We start from the raw sequence: 27,703 nt of genomic DNA, 5'->3' as shown, positions 1-27,703 counted from the left end.
TATCACTTCTCCCCGCTTGAATTTATACTTGGCACTTTGCACCAGTTTTTGCACAGCTGTGTTTTGCACGCCGGGCCGGGTGCCCGCACCCGCGACAGGTCCCCCCGCCGCTCGGAGGTGCCTGCCCGGGACCGACCGGAAAGTTTGAAGCGGCGTTTTCCCGTAGGGGCGGCGGGCTGGAGGTCCCGGGGCTGTCCCGGGTGGTGTCCTGGGGGAGTCCCGGGCGATGTCCGGGCGGTGTCCCGGGCGGTATCCCGGGGGTGTCCCAGGAGGTGCCGGGCGGTGTCCCGGGCGATATCCCGGGGGGTCCCAGGCGGTATCCCAGGAGGTCCCGGGCGGTGCCCGCGGGGGGCGCTGGCGCTGCCGGGGCCGGTGTCGGGGCCGCCCCCGCGGGTTCTGCGTCACGCGGCGGCCGCGCGTGGGCGGGCGGCGGAGCGCGCGGGCTCTCCCCATGTGACCGCGCGGGAGGGGGCGGCGTGTACGGGGGGCGGGGGCCGCTCCCTCCATCCCTCCCGTCCATCCCTCCTCCCCTCCATCCCTCCCTCCTCCCCTCCATCCCTCCCGGCCCCCGCGCGCGGCGAAGGCGCGGCGAGGTGCGGGTGCGGCGGGGCGGCCGCGCCCCCCCGGCGGCGACGGCGAGGCGGTGGCGGGGACAGGGACAGGCTCGCCCACCCGCCCCGTCGATGGGAAAGGAGGAGCCTGGGCGGGGGGGCCGCGGGCAGGAACTTCGGCGGGGCTGAGTCTGCGGCCCCGGGACGGCGCCGAGGGGAGCCCCGGGCGGCCGGCGGCGGCAGCCCACGGCAGAGTAGGTGCGGGGGGCGCGGGCAGCCCGGCCCCGGCCCGGGCCCCGCGGGGCACGGCCGGAAGGAGCGGGCGGGTCGTGCGTGGGTGATTCCCGGAGAAATCCGGTGCGGGGGGGGCCGGGGGAGTGGGCGGAAAGTACAGGAGCGTCCCTGCCGGGTGTGCTGCGCGGGGGGGGGCGGCGGGGCGGGGGCGGCACGGACGGGCCGGGCGGAGGCAGCGCCCTGGGGGCTGTGCCGCTGTGCGCGGGGCACCGGAGCGGGGCTGTGCGGGGCACCGGAGCGGGGCCGTGCCCAAGCCGTGGCCGCCGCTCCCCGCGTCGGGCGCGGTGCTGCCGGGCGGACCCGCTGCCCTGCGGAGAAGCCGCTCCGCGGAGGTTCCTGTCACCGGGTTCGGCGGCTGCGAACTTAGTGCGGGCACCGCAGCCCCGGCCCATGCCCGCTGTGTGAGTTTCCTTCCCGTGGGCTCCGTCCCCTGCTGGGGGACCCCGTATCCGGGGCCCGGCGGTGGGGGCGACCCTCCTCTGGCCGTGCGGGAATCTTGAGGTATTTGTGCTTTCATTTCGTCCTTTTGCAGTGGCGTTTTTGCACGGTTCAAGTTTCTCGTTAGTTAGCGGCGAGATACGGATCTGTACGTGAACGCGGGGCTCACTCAATCGGCTGTATTTTGGCACATCTCAGAGCTAGACAAGACTATTTAATTTGCGAAGTCTCGCTTCTGCAGCTACATGTAATTTTCTCCTCCTGCTAAAAGTCCTTTGGAAACGCTGCAGAAATGTAATGAATATGCAAAGCAGCCAGCTCTCAAACCCAAATCCGGTTTGTCTTCAGAGACTTTTCAAAACGCCCAAAGTGATCAAGATATAATATGAAATAATCACTTTTGCCTAAAATACAGGGATGTGATGTTTCACACTTTCTCCTTGTGCGTATTCCTAATTTAATTGGTGACAGCTCAAATAGAATTCACCTGAAATAAAAATCTCTAAAAATCGGTTAGAGTTGTTCGGTTGCTTTTACTTTTGGTGCAGCCTTAAAAAGCAGGAAAGCTGCTCATGAAATCCTTGTCCCATTCCTACAGCCCACAGTTCCTGAGTTTTCCTTCTTCCAATACTTCACCCACGTCCACCACCTGCCTACTTCTGCCTGCTATCTTCCTGCCACCTCCGGGAAGTGTGCGGCTTTGAACTCGGAGCGGGCAGAACGGGAAGGAAGGGGTGTTTTCCCGTGGCTGAGGATGTTGAGCCAGGCTGCTGCTGCCGCTGCCCGTTGTCTTGACAGAGGGAGTAGGAATAGGTTGAGATTCCTGCAGTAGTTGTTTACAAATATTTAAGAGTGCTCTGTGGTGCCTCTGTGGTTTTTGTTTTCCTTTTTCCCAGGAGTTATGTTTGTGGTCAGAGCTAAGGTGACATCCAGCGTTCGAGAGGAGGGCATGGCATGTGGGGTGATAGGCTGTGGATATGAATGAGGTAATGTGGAAAATCAGAATGCATGGTTGTGAGTTGCAAAGGCTGAGTGAAAACCTAACTTGTGATTTCCTGGTTCTTCCATGCCTGTAACAGTATGGAGCCTTGCATGTACTTTAAACAGCTTTGTCTGCTATGTGGAGTTTCCTGCCTTCTTTGTTTGTTCTATATGTGAAAAATGTAAGAGACGGCTGTTCTTCCCTGTGTGTTCCCACACTTCTCACTGGCATGGACAGTGATCAAAGAAGGGGGAGAAGTAGCAGCTCAAGTGCCATGGTTGTGTTCATTTATTCCTGTAGATCTCCCTGTGCCAGCTTTACATTCCTGCCTCTTGCTGGAAAATTGAATTTGCAGTTGGCCATACTGTAGATCTGCTTGCTCACTCCTAAGGTGGCAGATCCTTCTGGTTGGCTTCATAAGGGTTGTCAGAGGACATGACCATACTGTTACTTCTGAACCAGGTTAGTTTGGGATCACAGATTAGAAAGCCTAAGAGGTATTGAGCAGGCTGCAGAAGAGGGAGAGCACACATGGTGCCCCAATGAGGAGGATACACAACTCTTCTGGCTGTAAGCTCACCCCATATCTTCTCATTGTGTAACCTCTTCTTGTGCTCACCCTTTAGCCCAGAAGCATGGTCCCTGATGTACAAGAAAATGAGAACAGCAGTATTGGCAAGCAGTACTTTAGGTATCTTAGATGCAGCTTAAAGGTCACCCGAAAGATGTGGGGTGCTGAGACTTGAGTGGGTGTGCTAAGGCTTTGCGTAGGTAAGCAAAGCCAGCAGCAGCAGCAGTGCTGTGTGTCCTTTGGGTTAACGGTCTCCTCTGTGCTACTTTCTCAGCAGACCTTGTTGTGTTGCTTGTCCTCTTCCTAAGGCTCATCTTACTCCTCCATGTCAACTAGCACACCTGCTTTCCTGGCTTTGTAGGCTGTGAGCTGAGCTGAACCAGGGGAATGGACTGGTAATGTATGGAGAAGCAGCATAGCTGGCTGCCTGGTGAGGCCATCTGAGAAAGGGGAGGGAGCTGTCCCCCTGTAAAAGCTTAGGAAAACTTGGGAAGGCATTGAGGTGAGTGCTTGAGGAACTTACTTAAATGCAAGGAGAAAAGAGGTCAAAAGGAAGAGTGTTGAAAATGCCTTCTCTGCAGAAACCGGTAGCAGCTGTACATGGAAAATTTTCTTGTCCCTCTCAGGAGTTACTTTACTGAATTTGAAAAGCAGAATGGGTCTTCAAAGTACAAACCAAAGGGATTTCAGTCTTGCTTTAAATGCAAATCTCAGTGCAGTCTGAACTGTGGACTCACTACTGACGCCTCCATAGTACATATTAATCCAGTTTTATCTGTCATGAGGAGATTTGTTGATTAGAAGCCTCTAGGTAAAGGCTGCTTCTGGACGGTTGCTGCTCTTCCAGCCTGTGGGCTGGAAAAATGAGTTCAGTTCCATGGCTTGCCTGGAGCTCCTGGGCTGTGTAATTTCACTGCCACCGTGCTCCCAGGATTCAATTTAGCTCTCTGCACAAAGTCCATTTATGTAGATTTATGTAGATTTTGTGCTAAGATGAATGGCTTTCTGAGGAAATGGGCCTTTGTTTGAAAATTATGTAAGTTAATTTGTGGTATTGATGGTGAAAACTCAGCATCATTTAAAATGGGAGGGTAGGAACAGTTTACTGTAATGCCACTAAACCATAAACTGCTAGTTTTGTTTGTCTCGTCAAAGTTTTTGTGGAATGGGAAGATTTTTGTAAGAAATTTTGTGAAATAGTAACAATTTTAAAAATACTGAATTATGTGCCCTTTAAAGGGGTACCTTTAAGTGATTTTCATCGTTACTTCTTGTATCTTTGAGTGTAGACAGTATGCAATTGGTTTTCTGTAGTTAACTTATTTTTGAAAGCTAAATTTTATTTCTAAAATACATAGCTCTTAAATGTTTCCAGTTTTACCCTGAGTTCCAAAGTATGTAGTTTATTAGCCCATAAGCTCACCAGCAGCAACTTGAGGTAGCTACTCAGGTCTAAACATTTATTGCTGTCCCTTCTGTTTTACAAATACCAGCATACAAGGAATGATATGTTCAGCTGGTGATTTAGAGGTTTTGTATTTTTGGGGTATTTTTGTTTTGTCTTTGTTTTTTGTTGTTGTTTTTTTTTCCCCAGGGCTTCCATCTTTCTTCCTGAAGAGATTCATTGTAGGTATCCTGTTGCTTCACATACATTTCTGGAAAGTTTCTGTTGGTCTCCTAATTTTATTTTTTCTCTATCAGAGTTTAATCAGAGTTTTCTAGCAAAAACCTGATCTTCCAAATACCTCCTGAATAGAAGTTGAGCTCCATTTGTTGCATCTGTATGTTTGAATTGCTGGTGAAAAGGCGCATGTTGTAAAAAAACAAAACAAAAACCAAACAACAAATCCATATGAAAAAGTACACACTGTAAAAATAATACCTTAGTTATACTTTTGATTACCAATCTCCCGCTGCCACATGGCGTGCGTATTTTCTTGCATCATAGTTTTGGATGGAGGGGAGTTGCACATTATTAAAATAGTCTCCCCCCAGCATGTGCAAATCGTTCCGTAGGTGTTGTTTTTTAGGTTACTACTGTGTGCTTTTTCAAGTGCAATGTGATAGTAGAGCCAGAGCAATGTTAGCAGACCTGCTCAGTGTTTTAGTTCTGTTACTTTCCCAACCAACTATAAATTACAAGCTTTAGACCTTATTGATTGGTGGTTTAGCTTAATACAGTAATACTGGAAATTATCCGCTTGTGGTTGTGAAAGCCATCGTAGAGCGAAGAGGTGTGTATGTGAGAGATCTTAGAATTCTCTGAAGAGTTTATTATTTGTCGTATAACAGGATAACAGGGCTTATGAAGGTGAAACTTGTGCAAATGTTTTTTCCTGCAGCTGTAAGGGTAGAATACTGCTGCGATTTGTCTGCTGGGAGCCCTTAAGTGCAATTGCTGTATTGCTGAGTGGTGTTCATGTCATAAGTGCCAATGACATGCAGCCCTGTTAGCAAGTGGGACGGGAAGGTGAATTCAAAGTAAGGGTTTTAAAGTATATGTGTTGGAATCCATCAGTATTTTTGCTTTGCAGCTGTTGCTGCAATAATTAAGATCAGCAGAGGCATTAGATCCTTTCTGTGTGAAATGGGCAAAACTGTAGAAATACTTGGTTCTGAAATACCCTTTTACTGACCCAGCTTCATTAATCCTCTGGGGTTCTGTGAAGCACTTTTTCTTCTTTGCTTTCCTTTTACAGCCCTCCACACTGCTATGGAGGAGAATGATTTGAGAATTAAGAATTGAAACCAAGGAGCTTTTTTCTTCAGGGAACCAAGTATTCTGTAATTCTTCGGAGTTTGTTTTGTTGATCATTTTGATCTGAAGATAAAAAGAGAGTTGAGTAGAAGCAATGAACAATATTGACTGACATTCTTGGGAACAAACATGAAGTGGGAATGTTGAAAACAAGGTGGCTTCATGTTTGAATCATCTTTTTTGTAGGTGCACCACAACTATCTGCCGATTTGTGTATTCACAAATGTTTCCATTAAGTTAAGTAGTCAAAAAATAGAGCTGTCACTCCTTTTTCATTTCCACATGTGTTGTTACAATGACAGAAAGAAATCCTGTCCTCTGAGTTGGCAGTCTTATGGAAAGATGGGCAGTGGGGGAAGTGCATCTGGATGTTGGGGTTTTGGTGCTCATCTTCCCTCTGTTTTTACTGTTTGCAGGTTCTGTCGTCCGTGATGGCGTCAGCTCTGCCCAGGACCCTTGGGGAACTGCAGCTATATCGAATACTACAAAAAGCAAATCTACTATTCTACTTTGATGCCTTCATTCAGCAGGGTGGTGATGATGTCCAGCAGCTTTGTGAAGCAGGTGAAGAGGAGTTTTTGGAGATAATGGCTCTCGTAGGCATGGCTAGCAAGCCGCTTCATGTCCGAAGGCTGCAGAAGGCTTTGAGGGACTGGGTCACGAATCCTGGTCTGTTTAACCAGCCTCTCACCTCCTTGCCGGTCAGCAGCATTCCCATATATAAGCTGCCAGAAGGGTCTCCTGCGTGGCTGGGGATATCCTGCAGCAGTTATGAAAGGAACAGCAGCACCAGAGAGCCTCACCTGAAGATTCCAAAATGTGCTGCCACAACATGTGTGCAAAGTGTGGGTGCAAGCAAATCCGACGTGGTGGGGAGCTTATCCCTGCAGAGCGGCAGCGAACCGAGGCTCTGGCAAGGACACCACACCACAGAGAGTGAACATAGTCTTTCCCCAGCTGACCTTGGTTCTCCAGCTTCACCAAAGGAAAACAGCGAGACCCTGGATGCTGCTGCTGCTCTCTCAGTTGCTGAGTGCGTAGAACGAATGGTTCCCTCCCTGCCCAAAAGTGACTCGAATGAAGTCAAGGAGTTACTGAAAACAAATAAGAAACTGGCAAAGATGATTGGTCACATCTTTGAGATGAGTGACGATGACCCTCACAAAGAGGAGGAAATCAGAAAGTACAGTGCAATATATGGCAGATTTGACTCGAAAAGAAAGGATGGCAAACATCTCACCCTCCACGAGGTAAAGCACCTTGAGCAACACTGGCCTTCCTTCCCCTATTCCTACACCTTCTCTGAGACGCTGTTCACAGGGTACCCTTTTTGTATGGGCACTTCTTGTGGGATGATGAGAGCTGTGTGTTGATTGCTGCAGGCAGTGCTGCCCTGGCACAGAAGCCTTGGGTGCAGAACAAGTCCCCTTTCGTGGGTGGGTGTGTGCATGTGTGTGCTGATCTCAGTGCGGTGTCATCAGACTGCTCAGTCGCTGCTGCGGCCTGTCAGACAGAGGCTTTGAACAGTTTGGCAGTGAAATAGCAAACCAGTGTTGCACTGAGCATGGCCCTTGGGATTCTAAACATTTGGCACATTCTTCAAGCAGTCCTGTATTTCCTTGCGGCTTTGAGAGTAGACTGGTTCTATGGAAGATCCGTAACTAAAGTGTGTCTGGCGTGGTTACACCCTCTGCTGTCACCCCTCACCTTGAGACCCTGCTTATAGCTTGAGCCCTTGAGGTACAAAGGATTCTGCCAGTGAGGTCCCTAAACCCAGTGTGGAGGGGATTTTTTGGTTTGATTTGGGATGTAGCTCATTTATGTAACCTTTGGGGTTTTTTGTCGCAATGGTCTTAAACTGATCAAGTGAAGTTCCCCCTGTGTGAGGAGGAAGGGAAAGGACTGCCTCCAGTACTGATGGATGGCTGTAATTTAAGAGTTTGTCCTTTAATCCCTGAGTAGCATCTCTTCCCTCTTGTTGAAAGTCCATGCAGGCCTCCTTTGCTTCCCTTCTGGCACTCTTGAGGCTCACACTGCATGTGTTGTAATGCAATAGGTGTGTCTGTGTGGGGAATAGTTTCCTAGCGCCAAAGTACAGTACAAGAGGAGAACAAACATTAATTCAAAGCAGTGCCAAAACACTGTTGATATGAATGCTGCATCAGCATTTTCACAGTTAACACTGATTGCAAAATTTCTGTTGGATTTAAAATTTGGCATGTAAGGCTTAGCTCCCAAAAGGAAAGGCAATGTTTATGTTACAGGAGTGCCAAAAAAACTGTGCTGGCTTTAGCCTTTTTTTTGCTTGAAGAAGTTTTGTAGGTGTGTGATCCATAGCATAAGACTGAGTTCTCTTTATGCTTCTATGTAGAAGAGCAGAAGGAAACAAGGTGTATTTCTTTACATTTTTATTTATATATTTACATTTGTAAGGCAACTGCAGATCACCAGCAGTGACTTAACAAGGGCTTTTACTACAGACTGGGGAGACACTTCCACAGTAGTGAGCCACATTTTTACCACACAATTCTGGTTGTGCAGCTTTCACTTACATGCTTTGTGGCTTTATGTTGAACACTTATAATCTGTGAATTCATCCAGTGTACAGAAGTAGATCTCTTCTTGCTCCCCTAACCTTGTGGAAGTCTCTCTTAGAACAAGTTGTGTATGAGATGGAGGCAGGATTTGAAAGGATTAATTGTGTACATGCCCTGTGTGCATTGCTGCAGATTCAGCATTTGGAGAAAGGGTGATCTCCACACCTGAGGATGAAGGCAGGCGAGGTGTACAACGTGTGCAGCTGTGTGCTTTCAGTCTCTGGGGTTGTTTCTGCAGAAAACACTGAAATCTGGGCAGACTTCTTGTAGGATAATTTCCTGGCATCCAGCAGTGTCATGGGAGGTGGGTTCCAAGGGCAGCTTGGGCAGCTTTTGTGTCAGGTGCATGGAAGGCTCAGGAGTAGCTCTGCAAAGCTGGAGGAATGAATACTGGGGTGGTAGTTTGAAGGAGCAGGGTAGCAATGAACTGGAAGAAAGGGTGACTACTCTGCCTTGTTCAGGTTTTTTTTTTTTAGTGTTGCACTACAGATCTTTACTACATCGTTGTATGTTTTAAAATGGAATGAGAGCATGGTTTGGCTTTAGGAAATATTTCTATCACTATTATGATTAAGGGAACAAGATCAAAGGAGTCTGTGGTTGACTTATGCCTCCCTTACGCATGTGGGGCCTCACTGAACTTGATGGGAACTGCACACAAGCAAGAAGAATTTGCTCATAATTGGTTTACTGTTCGCTTAAAGAGGCCAGATTTCATGAAGTTTTGTCTCGACCAGTTTTCTCTTCGTTTCCATGTTAAAGCAGAAAATATACAAATAGCAACGAGATCCTTTTTTTTTGTTTGTTTAAAATCTGCTAAACCAGAGTTTGCCTTTAATAAACTCAACTTCAGCATGTTTTTGGTTTTGATGGGTTAAAAAATTTGCCACTCAGAAGGAAGACCTTAAACAACCAGGGAGGTAAGTTGCTGCTTGTCCAGAGACTGTGTTTCTGCACGTGTTAATACATTCCAAGGCTGTCATTCTGCCTCACAGTTCAAGGTTTTTCCTTGCAGCTGGCAAGGAACAGCTGAATAAACTTCACTATGAATTTAAAAAGTTTAAATAGTGGTTAGTTTGTTAATGTAAAGATCAGGGTATGTCTGGCTCCTCAAGCACAGTGGAGTTGCATGCAAATTAAAATCAAACCTGCTGGAATTATTAGTGGTAAATTAGTGAGAATATTTCAGTATGAACACTGGGGTGTCTCAGAGGGCTTGAGCAGCCATTAGAGGCCTGAGAGAGCTGCAGACACAGAGCTGGTTTGGAAGTGTGTGCTACTGGTAGGAGTATTTGCATAAAACACTAACCTGACATAAAATCTGGTGCAGAATCTTTCAGAGGTGTTTCAGAACTAATAAACATGCTGTCCTTAATCCATCCCATTGTCTCAGTATTACACAGCTTTTCAAACACGGAGAGCACTTGATGTTTAAAGTTGGACTGAAGGAGGGACGAGTGCGAGGCATGCCCTTGAACTCAATGACCTGAGCGTGTTTGAGTCAGATTTGTAATTTCCGTGTTAATATTTCAGTGCTTGTCTCAGTACCTATAAAACCGAAAAAACCCTGTTCAGTAGTGTGAGAAACAGGAATTAGAAATACAAGTAATGAATTTTGTCTGGTTTGGTCTCTTCCTTTTCTTTTGCTGACTCACCAAAACAGTAGGGTTTGGTATTTAATTATGTGTTTTTAGTGGGGGAATCTGTGAACCCTGTCAGATGGGAATATACCCATCCCTCTTCATAGAGACTGTATGGTTATGTGCTGCTCCATATCTTTAAGGCTTCCAGCAAACAGAATCTTTATTTTTAGGCATGCAAAGCTTTCTGTCGGCAGTGTTATGCCTCCTGAAAAGGCAGGAAGCCATGATGCACTTCAATTCAGTAAATCTGGATGTGACCTGAAAGAGGAAAGCAGGAAAAACAAACAAAAATATTTGGCTTTTCTCACATATTAAGATAAACAGCATTTGCCTACAACTACCCAAAGCATTCTCAGTCATTTCATCTCTTTGCAACCTTTCAGCACTTTGAGAGATAAAAAAATCTTCAAATTATTTTGTAAGCATTAGCCATATTATTCATCCTTGGCAAAGTAATAGCTATCACTGTTATAGAAATTAATGCCTGCTTTGGATGGTAGTTCTTTTCATCAGTGTTGTATTAATCTTTTATTGTATCTTTTCCCCCTCTCTGTTCTTTTTCTGAAAAGACAGACATTGTAGTAGAATTTTCCTGTCTAAGGGGAAATAGTTGTTTTAGTACCTTCTCTTGCAGGAGCATAGTAACCAGTTTCACAGATTAATCCTAAACTTTGTGTCCTTGTACATCAGATCTCTGTATGATTATTCTTTTGGTCTCTGCAGAGACCAAAGGATCAGGCAACGTATCTGGTTTGCCTGTTAAAGACATGTTTGGGCCCTGATTAACATTCAGGTACCATAGGCAATACCCTACTCAGATCAGAAGCTTTTAGGCTAAACACAGGAAAAAGTGCTCATGAAATATGAGGAGCAGCAGTTCCGTGTGAGGTTTTACTAGAAATACTGCATGGGCACAGGGCCCTGAGAGAAACTCAGCTTTTCTCGTACATGTTTTTGTTTCTTTAACCTTCCTGGAGAACAGGTGTCACATTGGGCAAAATATATTTTTTAATTTGGATGCCATCCAGCCCCACAGTGAAGGACAGTGTGGTTGTGTGCTGTTCATGTCTTATGACAGCTTCCATCCTTCAGGGATGGAGCGTGCAGTGTTTCGGATGAGTTGCTGGCCTTTGTGATTTAATTCACAAGTAACATTCTGCAGCGTGGCAGACAGCAGGGTAAAAGAGCAAGTTTCTTAGCCTTCTCCTGGGAGACACCCTTTAACTGCAGATCTGCTGCTCTGTCCTTGGCTTCACCTTTGTCTGCCTCTAGGAAAAGTGCTTGTTGCAGGAGCAGTGTTTTTGCTGTCTGGGGTCACATGTGTGGTCCTGCCCATCCTTGGCCACATCCCTGTGCCCTGGGCTGTGGCTGTTCCTGCACTGCCAGATCAAAGGCTGGGGATGGCACATCTCAATCCGTCGTGAATATGCTGACTGTGTTGTGGAAACCGAGCTGCTCTGTAATATTCACTAGCCTGAGACCGATACAGAACATACTGTTGACAGTAGCACCAAAGCAGCTGTGCTCCTCTGCCAAAAGCCAAGCCCATTCAAAGCAGCTCAATTTCTAGAAATAGAAGAGGAGAAGTGTTGTGGGCACTTTGGTGAAAACACCTGTAGTATTCTGTTGATCTCTTGCTGTTACACCTCATTACATGTGCTGGCTGTTCTTTAGCTGAGGAAAAGGTGAAAATTACCTCTTCAGCCCCTGCTTCCCAGGGAAGGAGCATGGATTCACCTCCAGCATCTCGATTTGTGTCTCTCATTGCATTAATAGTTTTGTTGTGTCCATACTGCTGACCACAGGCTTTTCAGACTGTATTGTTAAGCTGATACAATCCATGACAGTATCATGACTTTCTGTAGGCTTCTGAAGAGCTCTGAGCCTTAATTTAAGAGGGTTTTTTTCCCCAGCTCTTTATGAATCTATTGCCAGCAGCAGAGGCACTAGAAATCTGTCCTGGCAGGCTCAGGAAAACATCCTTGAAACAAGTTACATTTGATTCATGTCTGAAGATAGTCTTCACAAACACGAGGGTGAGAAACATAGCTAAAAAAAGTTTAATCATTTCTTAAACCATCACCTTCTACAGAATTTATTCTGTATTCACCAGGGAAAGCCATCTGTACCCACACTGTCAGGGTGGTTTGTTTTTTTTTTTCCCCAAGTCCTGGGCATATTGCATTTATAAAAATAGTATTCCCTGTAAACCAGGCTTTGGGAGCCAAACACTGTGAATGTTCAGTGCTACTGTTTTGTACTGAGATTTAATTAATGCTGGGAGAGGCACAAGCAGCACACATTGAGACAGTCTTACAACGTTTCACTTCATGTACCAGCTACGTTCATACCCTTTCTCTTCCCAGAGGTTTACATGGTTTAGTAAGGGGTCTAAATAAATTGAAGAAACTCTCCAGGGCTTTATATATAATTATAGGTAATTTTATTTGCAATTGAAATTTTTTATTATTTCAGAAGAAGAGGTGCTTTCACAGGCACAACAGGTGAAAGTATGCAAAATCACGAATCCCTGTCTGTGTGTTTAATTTCCAGCTCACAGTGAATGAAGCAGCTGCTCAGCTGTGTGTGAAAGATAACGCGTTGTTGACCAGGAGAGATGAACTCTTCGCACTAGCTCGGCAAATCTCTCGAGAAGTTACCTACAAGTACACTTACAGGACCACCAAGTAAGGTTTTAATTAACTCAAATGATCTTTACTTCCAGGGAACTAATCAGTCTAATAGCATTTCTTCTGAAGCACTAGAGACACTTTCTTCTTGCTCTTTAGCTAGCAAAGTGCTCTTCTGAGGAAGGTAGGAAAATGCTATTTAAGTCATGAAGCTTTTAAACTAATAGGATTAAGCTGTCTTGAATTACCTTTTTATTTGCTCTTGAGTTTTCCAGATATTTTGATGATAGTGCATGTTGAGATGCATCTGAGAGGCTGGTATGTCAAGCATTTGAGGCTTTTGTGTATTTTAAGGTTAATGTAAATAGGCAGAGTAGCCAGAGATGCTCAGTATGTCAATTGCCTTTTTTTTCCATATACAGATTTGGCGTGTTAGCATAAAAGATAAGGTCATAGGGAGTGGCTTATGAATTTGCTTTAAAGGAGATAAAGCCAAGTCCTAATTTCAGTTGTTACTGTTCTTTTAAATGAACTGCTGTTATGAAACAGTGACAAATGCTCAACAGCTTTTAAATACAATTAAAACCTTAGAATTAGTAAGATTGAAAATCTTGATATTTTAAAATGTTAACTCCCTTGCCTGTAGTGTAATAGCCTTTCAATATACACTTCTAAGTTTTCCTTTGCTTCCCTTCCTTCCATAATGATTAATGTGTATATACATCCATTCTTGGTAAGCAATGCCAAAAGCATTTCTGTATTTCGCTGTGCTGAGGTAGTTTTCCTTTGTCTTTGAAAGAAGGATCCATGAATCTCTTGGCACTTCTGGAAACAACACAAAATGCCTGTATTCCTCTATCCTTGAGTGACGTTCACTGCCATGTCCAAGTGAATTGGAGGCTTCTTAACTGCATCTGACTTGTTCATCCCTGATCTAGTTTTTTCCTTGACTGTTTTTCATTATTATTGATAGTCAGGGTTAATGTGCTGTTTACTGATAATTTATGTGTCTTCTCTCCTAGATCTAAGTGTGGAGAAAGGGATGAGCTGTCACCAAAGAGGATCAAGATGGAGGTACAGTATTTTTACTCCTGTATTTTGACCTATGCATGCTAAAATTCACTTTTGTTTTGAAGGGGTCTGTCTTAAGGACATTTGTCAGAAAAACGTTTGAAAGACAGTTGATGAGTGTGAGAGAGAGAGGGGGAGAACATCACCACTGTCTGAAAATGTAAATGCTTGATGGAGAAACCTGTAGGAGCAGGGGAAAGAGTAGGATTTATTTAATAGTAAAGTTACTCTCAGTGTTTTGCACTCTGAGTAGGAGGGAAGGAATGGGACTGACTGACTTCCTGTGGCGGAATAAGCTCGAGCACTGTAGGAAATGTCTTCCCGTAAGGCCTCCTGCTTTTTTAAGTCAGCGTGAGGTGGGGTTTGCTTAATTCACTTGAGTCAGCTCTTGCTCATGTCCAAAATGCAGAGTTCTGGATAAGGATCTCTGACTACGCCATAAGTTATGACACTCATCATACTGAAAAGTCAAAAACTAACTAAAACCTTTGTGTGTCAACACAAATGGTTGTGCCTGTAGATACTAATTTACAGTTTTTTGGAGTGAGTTTTATGTAAAATGCAGATGTATACATGGATGATGTATACACCTGCACAAGATATTGTTTAGGGAGATTCTGGGAATTTCTTCTTAGGAGTATAGGAACAGCATATATGTAGTTTACCTTCTTCTTTAGCTACCACTGCTGGAAAGTAAATTTGAGGCCTTTTAAAAAGTTACTTTAAATAAAAAGATAAAAAAAAATTTAAATGTATGTTTGTATACCAGTACACCTCATAAGAATAGCAGGTCTTCCTTCTTAGTTTATATTTTAAACAAATTACTGTTTCACTGTTACGCAGGTATCCAATTTATCCGTAGCATTGTGGGTGTTTTTTATTGTATTGTCTGCTCCAAAAACTGTAGGTTAAATGTGCATTATGATGTAAGCTAGACCTGAGCTAGATTTGTGTGTGACACAGATGGGAGATGTACTCTTGAAGTGTAGAGGAAAATTGCAACATATTGTGAAGTGTGTTTCTCGTGTAACTCATTCTATGATAAATGCTGCACTGAATGTAGTAAGGCTTTAATTTTTTTCAGTACTGCAATGCTTTTACCTGTGCAAAGGCTTTTCCTGTGAGGCAAACCCTGGTGACAGCAGTTTGTTCTGAAAAGGCAGTTGTGATTAATAAACAAGTCTATTATTCTGTATCAGTCATAGTTCAAGTTTATATAATGCAAAATGTGCATTGAGGATTTCCTGGCAGCTTTGATAAGTCAGTAATGTCATTGACATGTGTTAGGATTTGCTTTGACGTATGCTGGTTCTTTGACTCACAAAAAAGAGCAGGGAAAAGCTGCATTAAATGATTTTATCCATCTTCACCTTGACCAACACACTGCAGGATGGTTGCTTGAGGTTCCCCTCTTTGGTTTGGTCTAGGCCTAATTTATCTGAGCTGGTGGGGAGCTGCTGCTCCTCTGCTTGAAGTAGTATTGCAGTGACTTAGACTTCAGCATTAGGAAGTTTTTCCTTCATTCAGTAATAACTGATGATGAGCAAGTGTCTGAAATGACACACTGCAAGGGAGGTGCTGTTTTCTACAGGATCTTCCTTGAAAGAAAGTGTAAAATTAAAATCCTGAAAAACAGGCTGAAACTCTGGAAGTCCTACATTTTAGTTTAGTAATTCTGAGAAAAGATGTTTTCTTTTTTATTAAATTACCAGCCACATTTTACAATGATTGTAAAAATTTAATGTCCTAACTGTATAAATTACTATTTCAGAAATAGGACATTTTTCCAGAATAAAAAATTGAAAATGAAACTAAATATTCTTTGATAGTATATCATTATTAATTTTGAAGTGACCATTGTTGTTATCAGCAAAAATGTCTTTTTATCTCACAAGTCTGGAAGTCTTCTAAGGAGTAAACCATTGCTTTAGTGCACTATAATTCTGATGTCCCCTGTAAATCATGGATTTTTCTTCAATGAAACAGAAAAGATGCAGTATTACATTGCAGGTCACTTTTACATATGGTGTTTGGGATTCTTGCATTTTGGGGAAAAAATTTAAAAAATAAAAAAATTTAAAAAAGGTTCTTTCTTCAGTCATATGTTTGGGACTTTTGGGGGGGGCTTTGGGGGCTTTTTTGTTTTGTTTTGTGTTGGAAAGGTGAAGGTAAAAAGGGAAATGCAGCAGATGCTGCAAATTTTCCCTTTCATTCTGGTTAAGAATTCCTTACACTGTTTTTGAAGTTGTAATGCTTCACTGTGGCTCTGTTAGCTCACTGTCTTGCTAATACACAGAGGATCTGAACATGGGCAATTTTTTTGTTGTTGTAAATAAGTCTTTCATTTTTCTTCCCTCTGTCTTTTTTTTTCTTTTTTTTTATAAGGATCATTTTTGCCTTTCTGTTTTAAGCTGAACTCTTGTCTTTTTATTCACCATTCCTTTACCCTTCAGTCATTAATGTCTCTGTAAAGCGTGGCCTAAAATACTAGGGCTTCAGTTTGGAAAGACTTCACAGCCTGTTTGCATAGTGTAAAAGATGACTTTAAAAAAAAAAAGATGAGTTAATTTCCTGAAATATAATAACACTTCCAAAAGCCTCCAGAGAGACTCTGAAGGTCATCCTTGAGCAGAGCTGTGTGTGCAAGCTGCAACTCTGTCAGGCTACAGCCACATTGTAAATTTATCCTTTTCATGAATATGAAACTCGCACAAGCATTACAAAGAAACAATATGCCATGAATTACATCAAATTACCTGTAAAAGCCTCTCTCTCCCCCAGCGAGCTCTCCCCCCTCTTATTCCTAGAGTAGGTGGGTGAGCTGTGGGAGTGAAGTGTAAAGAGGAGAAGGCAAAAAATTCCAGGCAAATGACAGACTAAAGGTGTGGAGTGAGTGAAAAAGGGAATGGAGTGAATTGGGATTTGGGAGCAGATTACAAAACAGGAGTTGTAGTTCCTGAATCTGCTCTGGACAAAGAGCAGGACAGGTGAATAGGGATCGAAACGGCACATCCTCCCACAGAGCAAGGATCTCTCCTGCTTAGGTGTTGCAAGGTGGGGGCACCCCTTGTTTTGTCATCTTCTGTGACTCAGTGCCAGCACTGCTCGAAGCAATGAGCTGTTGTGGCACCAGTTTAGAAAGCAAAACAAGTTACAGGTATATCACACAGAATTTGTGGAGGGGGAGGCTGCTCATCACTGTTGGGGCTGAGCAGGTCCCCCTTCAGAGAACAGCCAAGAGAGCAAAAAGAGAGAGTTTTTAAAATGTTCTTGCTGTCTGTGATATAAAGAAATTGTTGTGTGTGTCAGTGGCTTCATTCAGCTGAAAGAGGGATGGGAAGAGCTTTTAAAACCCAATTTCCTGGTGCTCAGTGGAAGTCGAGGGGCACAGGCAGGGAAACTTGAGTGGGGACTGCAAGGAAGTGTCTTCCCTTGGTGCCAGTGTGGGTGGAGGAAGAGGAGAGAACAGGCCCACCTCCACTATTGCTGAGAAGGTTGAAAAGAAAACCAGTGTGGGATTTGTTTTTTTCACAAAAACAGCAAAAGAAATAGAAGCTACTGTTTTCATAGGAAAAATGTCATTAGAGGGAGCAAAAAAGCACATGTGGGACTGGGAACATCTGCTGCATGAAACTTGAAAAACAACTGAGCAGCAGCATGGCAAAACAAAAATGCTGCCCTGCATGCAGCAGGAACCCCAGGCAACCGTGGGGCAGAGCAGGTTCCCACCTGACCCAATGTGCTCCTCGTCAGCCAGTGGTGGGAAAGGGCTCTGGGAAGGTGATCCAGAACCACGTCATCATCTGAGAGTTACCCACCTGACTGATGGTGACAGACACAGTGACAGGCAGCCAGACCCCCAGTTTTGGCAAACAGCCTTCAGTTTTGTATAGGCAGGGGATCACAAATAGGTTATAAAAACCCCTGTTACCTGTTATGTTGCAAAAATAGGATCCTGAGTGATAGCTTTTTGTGTGTTCAGCTTCTCATCTTCCTACACATGATCATTCTCCTCTCCCAGACAAATTCAGGTCTAACTGTGAAAGTGGTCAGTGCTCATGGAAACGTCCTACAAAGCCTTTGTTTCTGGAGCATGAGGCTTTGTGGCAGTTTACCAGGCCATGAAATTTTTGCATAGCTCTCACATTTGTTTGTTCCATGAAGTAGTATGTTGGGTGGATAAAAGCAATATACAGTGTTCAGACAGATTTTAGGTTTTTCCTGAGCATAAAGAATAGGTCTATTGGCATTATGTTCCCTGAGTCTCTGGCAACCTGCCGTGGGGTCAGAGCACAGCTCTGCAGGTCAGTGGGCAGCCTGCCAATGGTGGGAACCTTGTGTTCCTTCCCCTGTGGTTTTGCTGAAAGATCACTTTTATTGTTCTTCAGCTGTAACGCTTTTTTCCAGCTATTGTCAAAAATGTAATTATTGATGTGTATGTATCTTTGGAATCCACAAGGAAGATACACCTAACTTGGTGTACTTTTGGTACCCAGGTCTGCAGATCCTCAGTGACAGATGTCAGTGTTCTCAGATTCGGGTCTCTCTTAAGATCATTGGCTTCCTCTCACATTTTGACAGTGTTATCTGTACTGTGCTTTTGTAAACATTTCTGGATGTTCCTCTAGTGTACATGAGCTTTCCTTTTATAATACCAAGCTGTATAAATTTCTCATCTTGAACCCTTGCTTCGATGATTAATTTATTTTAATGGAGTCTGGCAGGCTTTCACAGGAACTTTATTTGCTTTATTGGTACATATGCAAGCTGGAGAAGAGATTAGCATGTCATAAGAATTTTACACTGGAAGAATTTTTGAATTATGATTTCCCTTAATATATAAATTTTCTACTGTACTTTTAAAATGGTGATATTTAATTTTGTGATATTAGTGTAGGTTTTGTGTGAAATATGTTGAATTTCAGGAGGTTTTTCTCATTTTCACAAGGTTAGTATATAGTCTTGACTACATATAAACTAGATTTCTCAAGAGTGACAGAAACCACAGGCCTAAATCTGCCTGGAAAGGCTGAATGGGAACTACTTTAATATCAGGACTAACGGTAGTCTGGATTCATGAAAAATGAGAGAGATGAGAGCGTCCGTCTGTGCCATTTTAGATGTACAGCAGTTGTTGTAGAGGGGCTGCTGTGTTTTATGCACAAACTTAAATGAAGTGGACAGCACAAACATAAATTGCAGTCCAGAATTTTCACAGGAGTTCAGGAATGTTTCTTTTTTTTTTTAATTTTGAGTGTACAGAGAGTGTGAAGAAAAATTAATAATATGCCCCTCTTGGTTTGTTTCTTCCTATGCTCAATAGGATGGTTATCCTGATTTCCAGGACACAGTCCAGACGCTCTATCAGCAAGACAAAATGCCACTTGCTTTGGCTAAAGGAAAGAGTGAAGACCCAACACCTCTTAATTCCCAGGTAAACCAACTACACTACACTGTGAATAATACAGGCCATGTCTTTGTGCATTGGTTTTGATGTGTTGTTTTGATGACTAAATTAATTACCATCAGTTTTCAATGCTACTGAGCTTAGCTGGGATTGCATCACTCTTAATTTGAGTTTACCTTCTGAAACTGCTGTGACACAGCTTTGCCCTTGTTAGTTCCAAGGAGATAGGAACTAACATAGTAGGCTTGACAATCTGTGGTTGCCTGTTGGGAGCAAGTAGGGTAGTATTGGTACAGTCTGTGCTGTGTTACTTGCGTTCTTTGCTATAAAGGGAAAGCTCAAGTCTAGAGGAATAGAGTAGGCGATCTTGGAGTCCTCAGTTCTGACATGTCTTCTAAGAAGAAAGACCAGTATGTTTAGGAAATAAGTAAACCTCTGGATCTGAGCGGATAAATTGGCTTTCTAAACAACATCTAGCCTGGTGGAAGCCCAGTGTTCTTGAGCAGCCAGAAAGCTCTGTATAAATGAGATGGGTTTCTGACTCTTTCTTTGTCCTCTCTGTAGTGTATCCCATCCCTGAGGCAAAATACATGTCTCCCACTGCCTGTTGTTGCCAAGAAGGGATTTCTTGCTAAGTTGTGACAAATTTGTTTTGTACAGCTGATTTGGGCAAATGTAATCACTGAATTTGCACATAAGATTACATTTAGGAGTCACCCCCCTGTTTTCTGAGACTAGATGTGTTACCCTTTCATTACCACCTTCTATTGCCAAGCAGTGCTCGGTCATACAAATCTGCTCATTGTGGTACACCAAAAAGCAATTTTGCTACATGTTCTCCGATGCCACAGAATAATTACATGAACTTGATTTTTGGAAGCTTATTTTAGTTTTGCATATGCTTTCAAGTTTGATCTTTGACAAATAACAGTGGACTAGAAATTTAATTCAAGCTTAAATGTATCTACAGCTCTACAGTTTTTTCTATAGTGATCAGAAGCATCATTGCAGTTTAAAATTCTGGGTTTATCACAATTAAACAAAAAAAAGATGGCACGAATGAGAAATATTCTGTTTTAAAATTACTTTACAGTTCAAAAGCTGGTAACAAAAGTGACAGAATAGCAAAGTGAAAGCACACTTGAAAGTAAACAGTTTGAAAATAGCTTCTTTTTTACCTACTTCTCAAGACCAAGCTTGAGCCATCAGTGGTCTCCTGCAGAACCCGATGAGCTCTGAGCCAGAAGTAAGTAAGTACTGGCCATGTCGTTCCCCTGCTGTCAGGGTCATCACTGTGCTGGAAAAGCTCAGGTTTTGTTGGTCTGTTACACCACCATTGTATGTGGAAATTATTGAAGTATGATGAGTAAGCAGACTTTTGTGGGAAGTCAAGACTTTCATCATCTCCCAAGAAAAGTGAAATGCTCTGCAATGAATAAGGCTGTGTACTAGTTGAACCAATTAAGGCATTACCTGAAAGAGAAATCTTTTTTTCTATCAATTGTAAACAATAAATTTATACACTTTCCATTCTTATGTTCATTGTGGCTCTTCTAAATCAACTTTCTTGACTTGTGATTTTCTTTTTATTTTCACAAGATGCTTATTTACATTCTCTCAAGAACAAGATTATAGTGAAAATTAGAATTCTCTTGGCATTAAAGTCAATGACAAACATTCAGACGCCATTTCCTCCCACGTTGCACTGGATTGTTTAGCTCCACTCTCTAGAGGTGTATAGGTCTTGTTCTTCTTCTAGACAGACATTTCACACCTTTATCCCCCACAAACATACTGTCATCCTACACTTTCAGAATGGCAGATTTTTAAGCTTGTGTAGTTCTGTTTCCTAAAATAAAGGTTCCAAGATGTCTGGTGAAATCTTGGCATAAGTTTTTAGCAGATGTTACCATTGCTCTTGGAATACTTTCTGGAATACTTTGAGAAGACATGTATTTGAACAGGGCTAACTGGATAATTAAGACATTCTTTTTTGCTTTTCTTGAGATTCTTTTCACGTAACCTGCAGTCCTAAAGTGCAGAAAGTGTATTTTGTGGTTTTGGAGAACAGAACTTAATGTTGCATTTCTATTTGGATGAACTACAACAGCTTGAATTTTAAGTATTCTTGAGTGACTCAGATGTACATTATGAAAATCTCTATGGGTGTGAAAATATTTTGTTTGCTTCATAGTTTTGAAGAAACCGTAAAACACACATCTGTACATATGAGTCAACAAAAACCTCTATCTAGGCTGTTAGTTTTATCATCTGATATTGTTTTCCCCCTGTGTTTTGACTCACTATATGTGTATATATAGAGAAAGAATTTTTTTTGTGTTTTATTTGCAGTCGGAAAAGGTGATGGCAAAACAGATGGAGTTTCTTTGCAACCAGGCAGCATTAGAGAGACGCCTTTCCACGGGGTGTTACAGACAGAACTCGGAAGAGCACAGCCCCAATGGCATGTCATTAGATAATGCTGATGGACAAGGTATGGTAGCTCCCAGGCACGGCGTTGCCTCCACAAATACATTTGATATTATGCAACCCGTGTCAGTGGTGTTATTTATCTCAAATAGAACCCTGAGCACTGAATGGACAAGACAAGATCTCTGCCCTGAAGTGCTTACAGTGTAAATAATGCAATCAGATGTACACTCAGGTTCTGCTCTGTTACCCGAAGGTACTGGGCAAACTGCTTTCCCTGTGGGTAACATGGGGAGGGGAAGAAGGTAGGGTGCACTGCTATTCCTGAGAGCTGGACTTTGCTCTACCTTTATCCTCAGTTTTGAAAATAGAGCAGAATGTTGCATTTCATTTGTGTTCTTGTCTTGTGGAAACTGAAAGTAAGGCAGATAATGTAGTTGGTACTTCTTTTTGTTTACCTATTTGTGCAGTCTAGGAACAAAACCTGAGGAGCTGGCTATGTAAATTACTTAGAACTAAGCAGATTCTAATGATGTTCTTATTAGCTTGTTACTCTTCAAAAAGCTTACAGTTCTGTGGTTCTCTTTGATTTACCAACTGGCTATTCCTTAGCTTGAATTAATTTTAGGAGTGTTTGCTTTGTTGGAGCAGTTTTTGTTTGGATTTCTTTTTTTACTGTTGTGAAATGAGACAAAATGTTACAAACAGACGAAATACAACCAGAAGTTCTTGTTTCTGTTTTTTAAAAGCTAGTTTGTTCAAGGGAAGGCGAAGAAAAGCAGTAGAGGGAGGAACTAAGGGAATCAATACAAGTAAGCATTAAAACATAGGTTTTCATTTGTGTGTATTTGTCAAGCAATGAGGTACAGAAGTATACAGGGAGATTAATGTGTGTGGATCCAGCTTTCCTTGGCAGAGCAAGCTTCTTTATACCATTTATCCATTGTGCAGGGAAAGTGGGAATTTTCAGGATCTCAGAGGGATTGTGAAGTGGGAGCAGAAATTTTTAGTATCTCAAGGGGGTTTTTGAACAGAATAAAGAGATGTTAAATTTCTTTTTCCTATGGCTGAGTGTCTTTTTCTAGCAGTGCCTGTGGAATAGTCTGCAAAAAGCTATTTACATAAGCCTTGTTTTGCTAGAAAACTTCCCTGAGCAGCTGGAATTTAAGATGAACTTTTGCTGATAGAATGAATTAGTATGTCTTTTAAGTCTCTACCTGTGTTTTACTATTGCTTTTCTTTTAACACATCAATCTTTTACTGTGAACAACTCGCAGGTGAAAGGCCGCTGAATCTCCGAATGTCCAATCTGCCAAGCAGACAGATGCAGCACATTTCACTTGATGGAGAGCAGCATGTTGGGAAACCTCTGTGCGGTGATTTGATCCGGCTCTATCCCAGTGGTGAGGCAAAGTCCCAGTCCTCGGGTTAGTGCTGTCCCTTGGAAATTACCCACCATTTCTTACAAAGCCTGTGATGAATTTGCTAACCTGTGATGTCTCTGAGTGAGGCAGCTGGCAAGGCAGCCTGGCATGTGCTGTGTGGAACCACGCAACCAAAACTTTAGAAAAACTTCAGGAGGAGTGTTACTTGTTAATCTGGGGTCAGATCGAATATGATTTGGGTAAAGCCTAGGCTGTGCAGTAACGAGGTTCAGATAAGCAGGTTTTGGCTTGTGTCACTTCTCAGAGAGTGCTAAACTACTGCTGTTAAATGCTTAAACTGCATTACAATCACAGCAGTATGACCCTGACATTACATCATTCTGTATAATGGAGTCGGACTTTTTATAACAACACCTCTTTATTCTGGTTTATAAGGATCTAGCACTGCCTCCCTACTGTGAACTGCATGTCATGCAGTAAGTCTCTTCTACCTGCATTTCCCATTCAGTGACTTCTGCTCACTGGCAATCTTCTAATTTTCTCTGGCATTGGGAGAAACCCACTTTAAGTTTGATAGAAGAGAGCAAGAAACCTTAGTGAAATCTGTGGGTGGTTTCAGTTTAATACTCCTCAGACTGAGATAGAGACAGGAGTTCTTGAAACTTGTAACTTTAGGAGTAATGATAAAATCCCACCTGAGTTGGAAAGATGCAGTGGGAAAGAGATTATTTGAAAGGCAAGAGGTAAAAGTACTTGTTTTGAAGACTGGACAGAATCTCGCATTTTCCACTTTGGAATATTGCAACCTTGGCTCATGTTTTTTGCAGATTGTCCCAATCCCAGTGATAATTCACCTAGTGGAATCTCCAATTGGGGATTTTTACCAGTTCCCTCTCAAAATGCTAGTGCAGAGTGCATCTCCATTAGTCCTGCTCCTGGAGAGGATTGAAGTAAATCTGTGGTGCCTACTCTGTCATCATTGCAGTGTAACTGAGGTGGTTCTAACCCAGCTGGGTTAAAGCCCAGGATGAGAAGGCAGAATTTATTGCTTCAGCTCTTATTATCCATATGGTTCTTGGACCTTTCTCTTGATTTAAGAACACAATATATTTGTTTCCAAGCAGTGTTTTAACATCTTTCTTTCTTTTCTCGATGCAGAAGGCCTTGGTATTTTAAAGGATTTTCCTCATTCGGCTTTTAACATAGAAAGGAAGGTCATAAAAACAGAACCTGAAGACACAAGATAGTCATTCTGCTCTGGAAAACAGTGTCATAGTAAAGAATGAAACTTCACAAGAGAAAAAAACCAGCCTTAATAACCAGTGTTGCCTCATTCAAATAAGAGATTTCAATAGCCAAAGCCTAAGAACTGGTACAGTAATCTGTGGAAACAGGAAAGCAAGAGACACTGCAAACTAAAACAGTAATACAGGTGGATAAACATTCCTGTAAAAGTGGTTTTATAAAGTGGGAAGATTCACAAATTAATATTGTGGGTCTTCATTATTTAAGAATGTATTATGTATTTGTATAACTTATCAAAGTAAATCTAGATGTCGGGACGTGTATTGAGTCCAGTAGATGTGGCTACAGTTCATTTTACTTGAAATTTCAATGTCTACTTTCAGTGTACCTAGCGTAGATATGGTTGTTAAACATTTGAAATAAAAATCATTGGAGAATTAGAAATGCAAACCTCGTGACACAATTAACAGCAAGTTTGCAACAATATTTGTAGAAAAAGGAAAATGCATAAAATATTTCATGGTTAAAAATGTTATGTGGATATAGCATTTGGTAGACCTAGACCCTGATTCTGTATTATAGCAGATGTACTTGACACTTAACTATTGCTACATCACTTTCAATGGTTTCAGCAGCCTTTGTGTTACACTCTTTTAGCATAATACCTACCTACAGGTCAGGAGTGTAGGAAATGCCAAGTGGAGTATGGAAGAATTGATATGATTAGCTCCCATTTCCTTGGGAAAAACTGTATGTTTGATATACCATACAATTACTGAAATCTCATTTGGCAGGACACTCAAGAGACCAAATAGCATGGACATGGCTGCAAAAATTGTGATTCAGACCATTTTAACTTCTTGGACTTCTCTGTGGATCTTAAAAAAAGAATAAGCATCCTAAGTGTGGCAAGGATGAAATACGATGCAGGATTTATGCATCGGTGTAAAAGGTTGCACTTCATATCCAGAAACCATAAGATTTTTTGGGGAGAGAGATAAGGAGTCATGTCTTTGGCATATGACTCCTTATTAAGTGCTGTCCAGCCCACATGATTCTATGAATATACCGTATACTGCATACAGTATGCCAATACGTTTCTTTATATATGTGATTAATTAACATCTGTATTCTTTATTTATTTGACAGTTTTTATTTTTTGTACATGTTCACTTTTGAAGATGTCATTTTATCTAAGGAGAGGTAGTTGGCATATAACTTTGGAATTGACCATGGTGTGTTTGTGTGCATCCATTTCTCCTCTGTGCTGCTCTGCAGTCAAAATAGTTACACGCCTCAGTTTTTGAACACAGTTTTTGCTTATGAGGGTGTTCTAGAGGGGAAAGGGAGAACTGAAGAAACTCAGTTACCATGCCAGTGAGTAAACTTCCCTATTCAGGTGTGCACTTCATGTCTGCAGTTTGCTCTGTGTCATAAGTGTGTATTAAGAAATCAGTCACAGTCTCTGTTGTACTGAAACGCTCAGCAAAATGTGAGCTGAAATGTCTACACTGCAGTCTCTTATCACTGTAAACATACCTAATTATTTTATCACTTGATTTGTGGAACAAAGCTTTATAGTAGAAACACCAGTAAAACAACTTTTTATACTATTAAAATGTTTGGTTTTTTAAAAAAAAATGTTTCTTGAACTGTATGGTACTGTTTCACTTACTGAAGTATCTTACTTTAAGCAATGGAGTTCACAGCTTTGCTGTTAGGAATAAGAGATTGAATGTGTAGTTATATTTCCTCTTTCCTGTTGTGTGAGCTAGTAGTACGGATGTTTCTTCAGTTTGTAACATTAACCAGTGCCCTGGTTAGTATCTGAGTAGCTTTCATGAGACGTGTATGGAACTTGGTAAAGGACAGCTTAAAGTTTGAACTGTACAGCTTGAGCAATAGAAGGTACCAAGCAACAAACCTTTAGAGATGCAGGAAACATTTGGTTTTCTCCAACATCTGACACCATCAAAAGTTATGTGTGGATCACAGAAGAAGCTCTTAAGCTTGCTGGTCTCATCAATTAAAGTGAGGGGAAGGAAGAAGAACTTGCTAAACAGCACGCTGTTTCAGTTGAGTCCAGATTTTATTTTGTAAACACTAATGTATTAAATTTGCTATAAATTAAAGTATATAACAGTTATATTTTTGAGTTGTAAATACAGTACTTTGTGTCACAACCGGTTGGTTATCTCCAGAATGATATTTCAGTTTATAGTCCAACAGGCCATTTCAGTCTCAATAAGCTGAAAGCAATTTTTTTTACTGGTTTGAAGCTGTATGATTTTTTTTAACCTGGGGGGGAGGTGGGAGGTACATTGTGAGATTGCACATGCATTTGGTAATAGCAAATATTCAAGCATTGGTCTTTCCATGACAAAGGTCTTGGTGGACTGCAACCTGGCTCGCCTCTGGAGTCGCAGGTAAAGGCTTGCCCTCGTTGGCTCGGGAAGGGTTGCTGGATCCAGAGTATTCTGGATCAAAGGCCAGCCCTGCAAATGATGCCTGTTTTATTCACATGTTTATATTGTTGCTTACAAAATAAAATTCACCGTGAGAACTCTATATTTTCCCCAGGGTTTTTTCCTTTTTTTGTTTTGTTTTTTAATTGTATTTTCTAAAAGGAGATGTTAATTTGGGGGGAATAGGGGAGGAGAGAGTACCTCAAAGTGCAGCTCTCACTTGGAGGAAGCTTTTTCCTGCTCTTGTGGTTGAATCCTCATTTGCCTTCTGTGCTCAGCCCAAGAGGCTCAGTGGGCCCAGGCAAGAGGGAGGAACTATAACTCAGGAAGGGTCTGCAGCACCGCACTTGTGAGTCCCTCTCCCATCTCCTGTGCTTTTGTGTGTGCTCATGTTTACACAGGATTGCAAACAGCACAGACCTGCTCGGAGGGAAGGCCAGGCGTGTCTGGTTTTTGGGAATTGAGAGACAGAGCATCACTGTTCAGCCCTATTGCTGCCCTTCACAACTGTCTCATTGATTCACCTTGTTTCAATTTGCTCTCTAAGTAGTCACCCAGATCGCTGCTAAGAGACTGTTGGAGGGCAGAAACTGGATGAGGAATGGGGGTATAAAAAGAGAAGAGAAACAGACCAGGGAGCAAAAACTGCAAAGAAGTTGAGTGTGTGTGAGGGAGAGCCCCTCCAAAAACCTTCAAAACATCCAAGTTGCTGAGCTGACAGAGAAGTCAGCAGTGATTTGAAGCAGAGATGGGGTTAGAGTAGGTGCAATCACCCTGCCTTCTTCCAGCCCAGAGAAGATTAAACGTGGGAGTTCAAAACCAGTGGCTCAACTTTTGCTGTCTTTTGTCTGCACTTCAGTGCAATCTTGCCCCATTCTGGGAGAGGAAAGAGAAGGGAGGAGGCAGGCACTGTTGTGTTGAAGGTGCAGGGATGGGGCAGAACAGCCACAAGTGAGTTACTGATCTCTCAGACTGCACACAAGTATAATCAGAAAACCTTGAGACGTTTATTTTTCTAACTTGACGTGGGCTGAGCAGGGACTGGCCGAAGTTCAGTAGGAACACAGTGGTGCTGCACAGGCACAGTGCTGCCAGAGCCCACAGGCTTGCAGGAGGCCCATCGCATACTGTGTCTCGTCAGGTTGCTGTGAATCTGAGTGCTGCAAGGTCCTGGGGCTGGAAGGCACTGTTGGGTGGAACAACTTACAGAAAGGTCATTAATGTTTGTTTGATGTT

At 42.6% G+C, this 27,703-nt stretch overlaps 1 protein-coding gene across 5 annotated transcripts; it reads left to right on the top strand.

The window, feature by feature from the left end:
* The first annotated feature begins 513 nt into the window (after positions 1–513).
* On the top strand, positions 514–26,570 carry NAB1 (NGFI-A binding protein 1). Of its 5 annotated transcripts, none has more exons than XM_071562183.1 (9): positions 514–805; positions 2,180–2,269; positions 6,011–6,844; positions 12,388–12,521; positions 13,487–13,538; positions 18,859–18,969; positions 21,295–21,436; positions 22,650–22,775; positions 23,916–26,570. In XM_071562183.1, the coding sequence occupies exons 2-9, from the start codon at positions 2,261–2,263 to the stop codon at positions 24,002–24,004; spliced, it is 1,497 nt and encodes a 498-aa protein (XP_071418284.1). In that variant the 5' UTR covers positions 514–805; positions 2,180–2,260; the 3' UTR covers positions 24,005–26,570. The 5 variants fall into 5 exon arrangements, with proteins under 5 accessions (XP_071418284.1, XP_071418279.1, XP_071418280.1 ...); XM_071562178.1 differs by having other exon boundaries at positions 22,650–22,799; XM_071562179.1 differs by lacking the exon at positions 2,180–2,269 and having other exon boundaries at positions 22,650–22,799.
* Positions 26,571–27,703: the final 1,133 nt, after the last annotated feature.

This window comes from Pithys albifrons, chromosome 8 (assembly GCF_047495875.1).
Source record: "Pithys albifrons albifrons isolate INPA30051 chromosome 8, PitAlb_v1, whole genome shotgun sequence".
NCBI classification, from domain to species: domain Eukaryota; kingdom Metazoa; phylum Chordata; class Aves; order Passeriformes; family Thamnophilidae; genus Pithys; species Pithys albifrons.
Note: the sequence above shows the minus strand (reverse complement) of the source record. Positions and strands in the feature narration are given on the sequence as shown.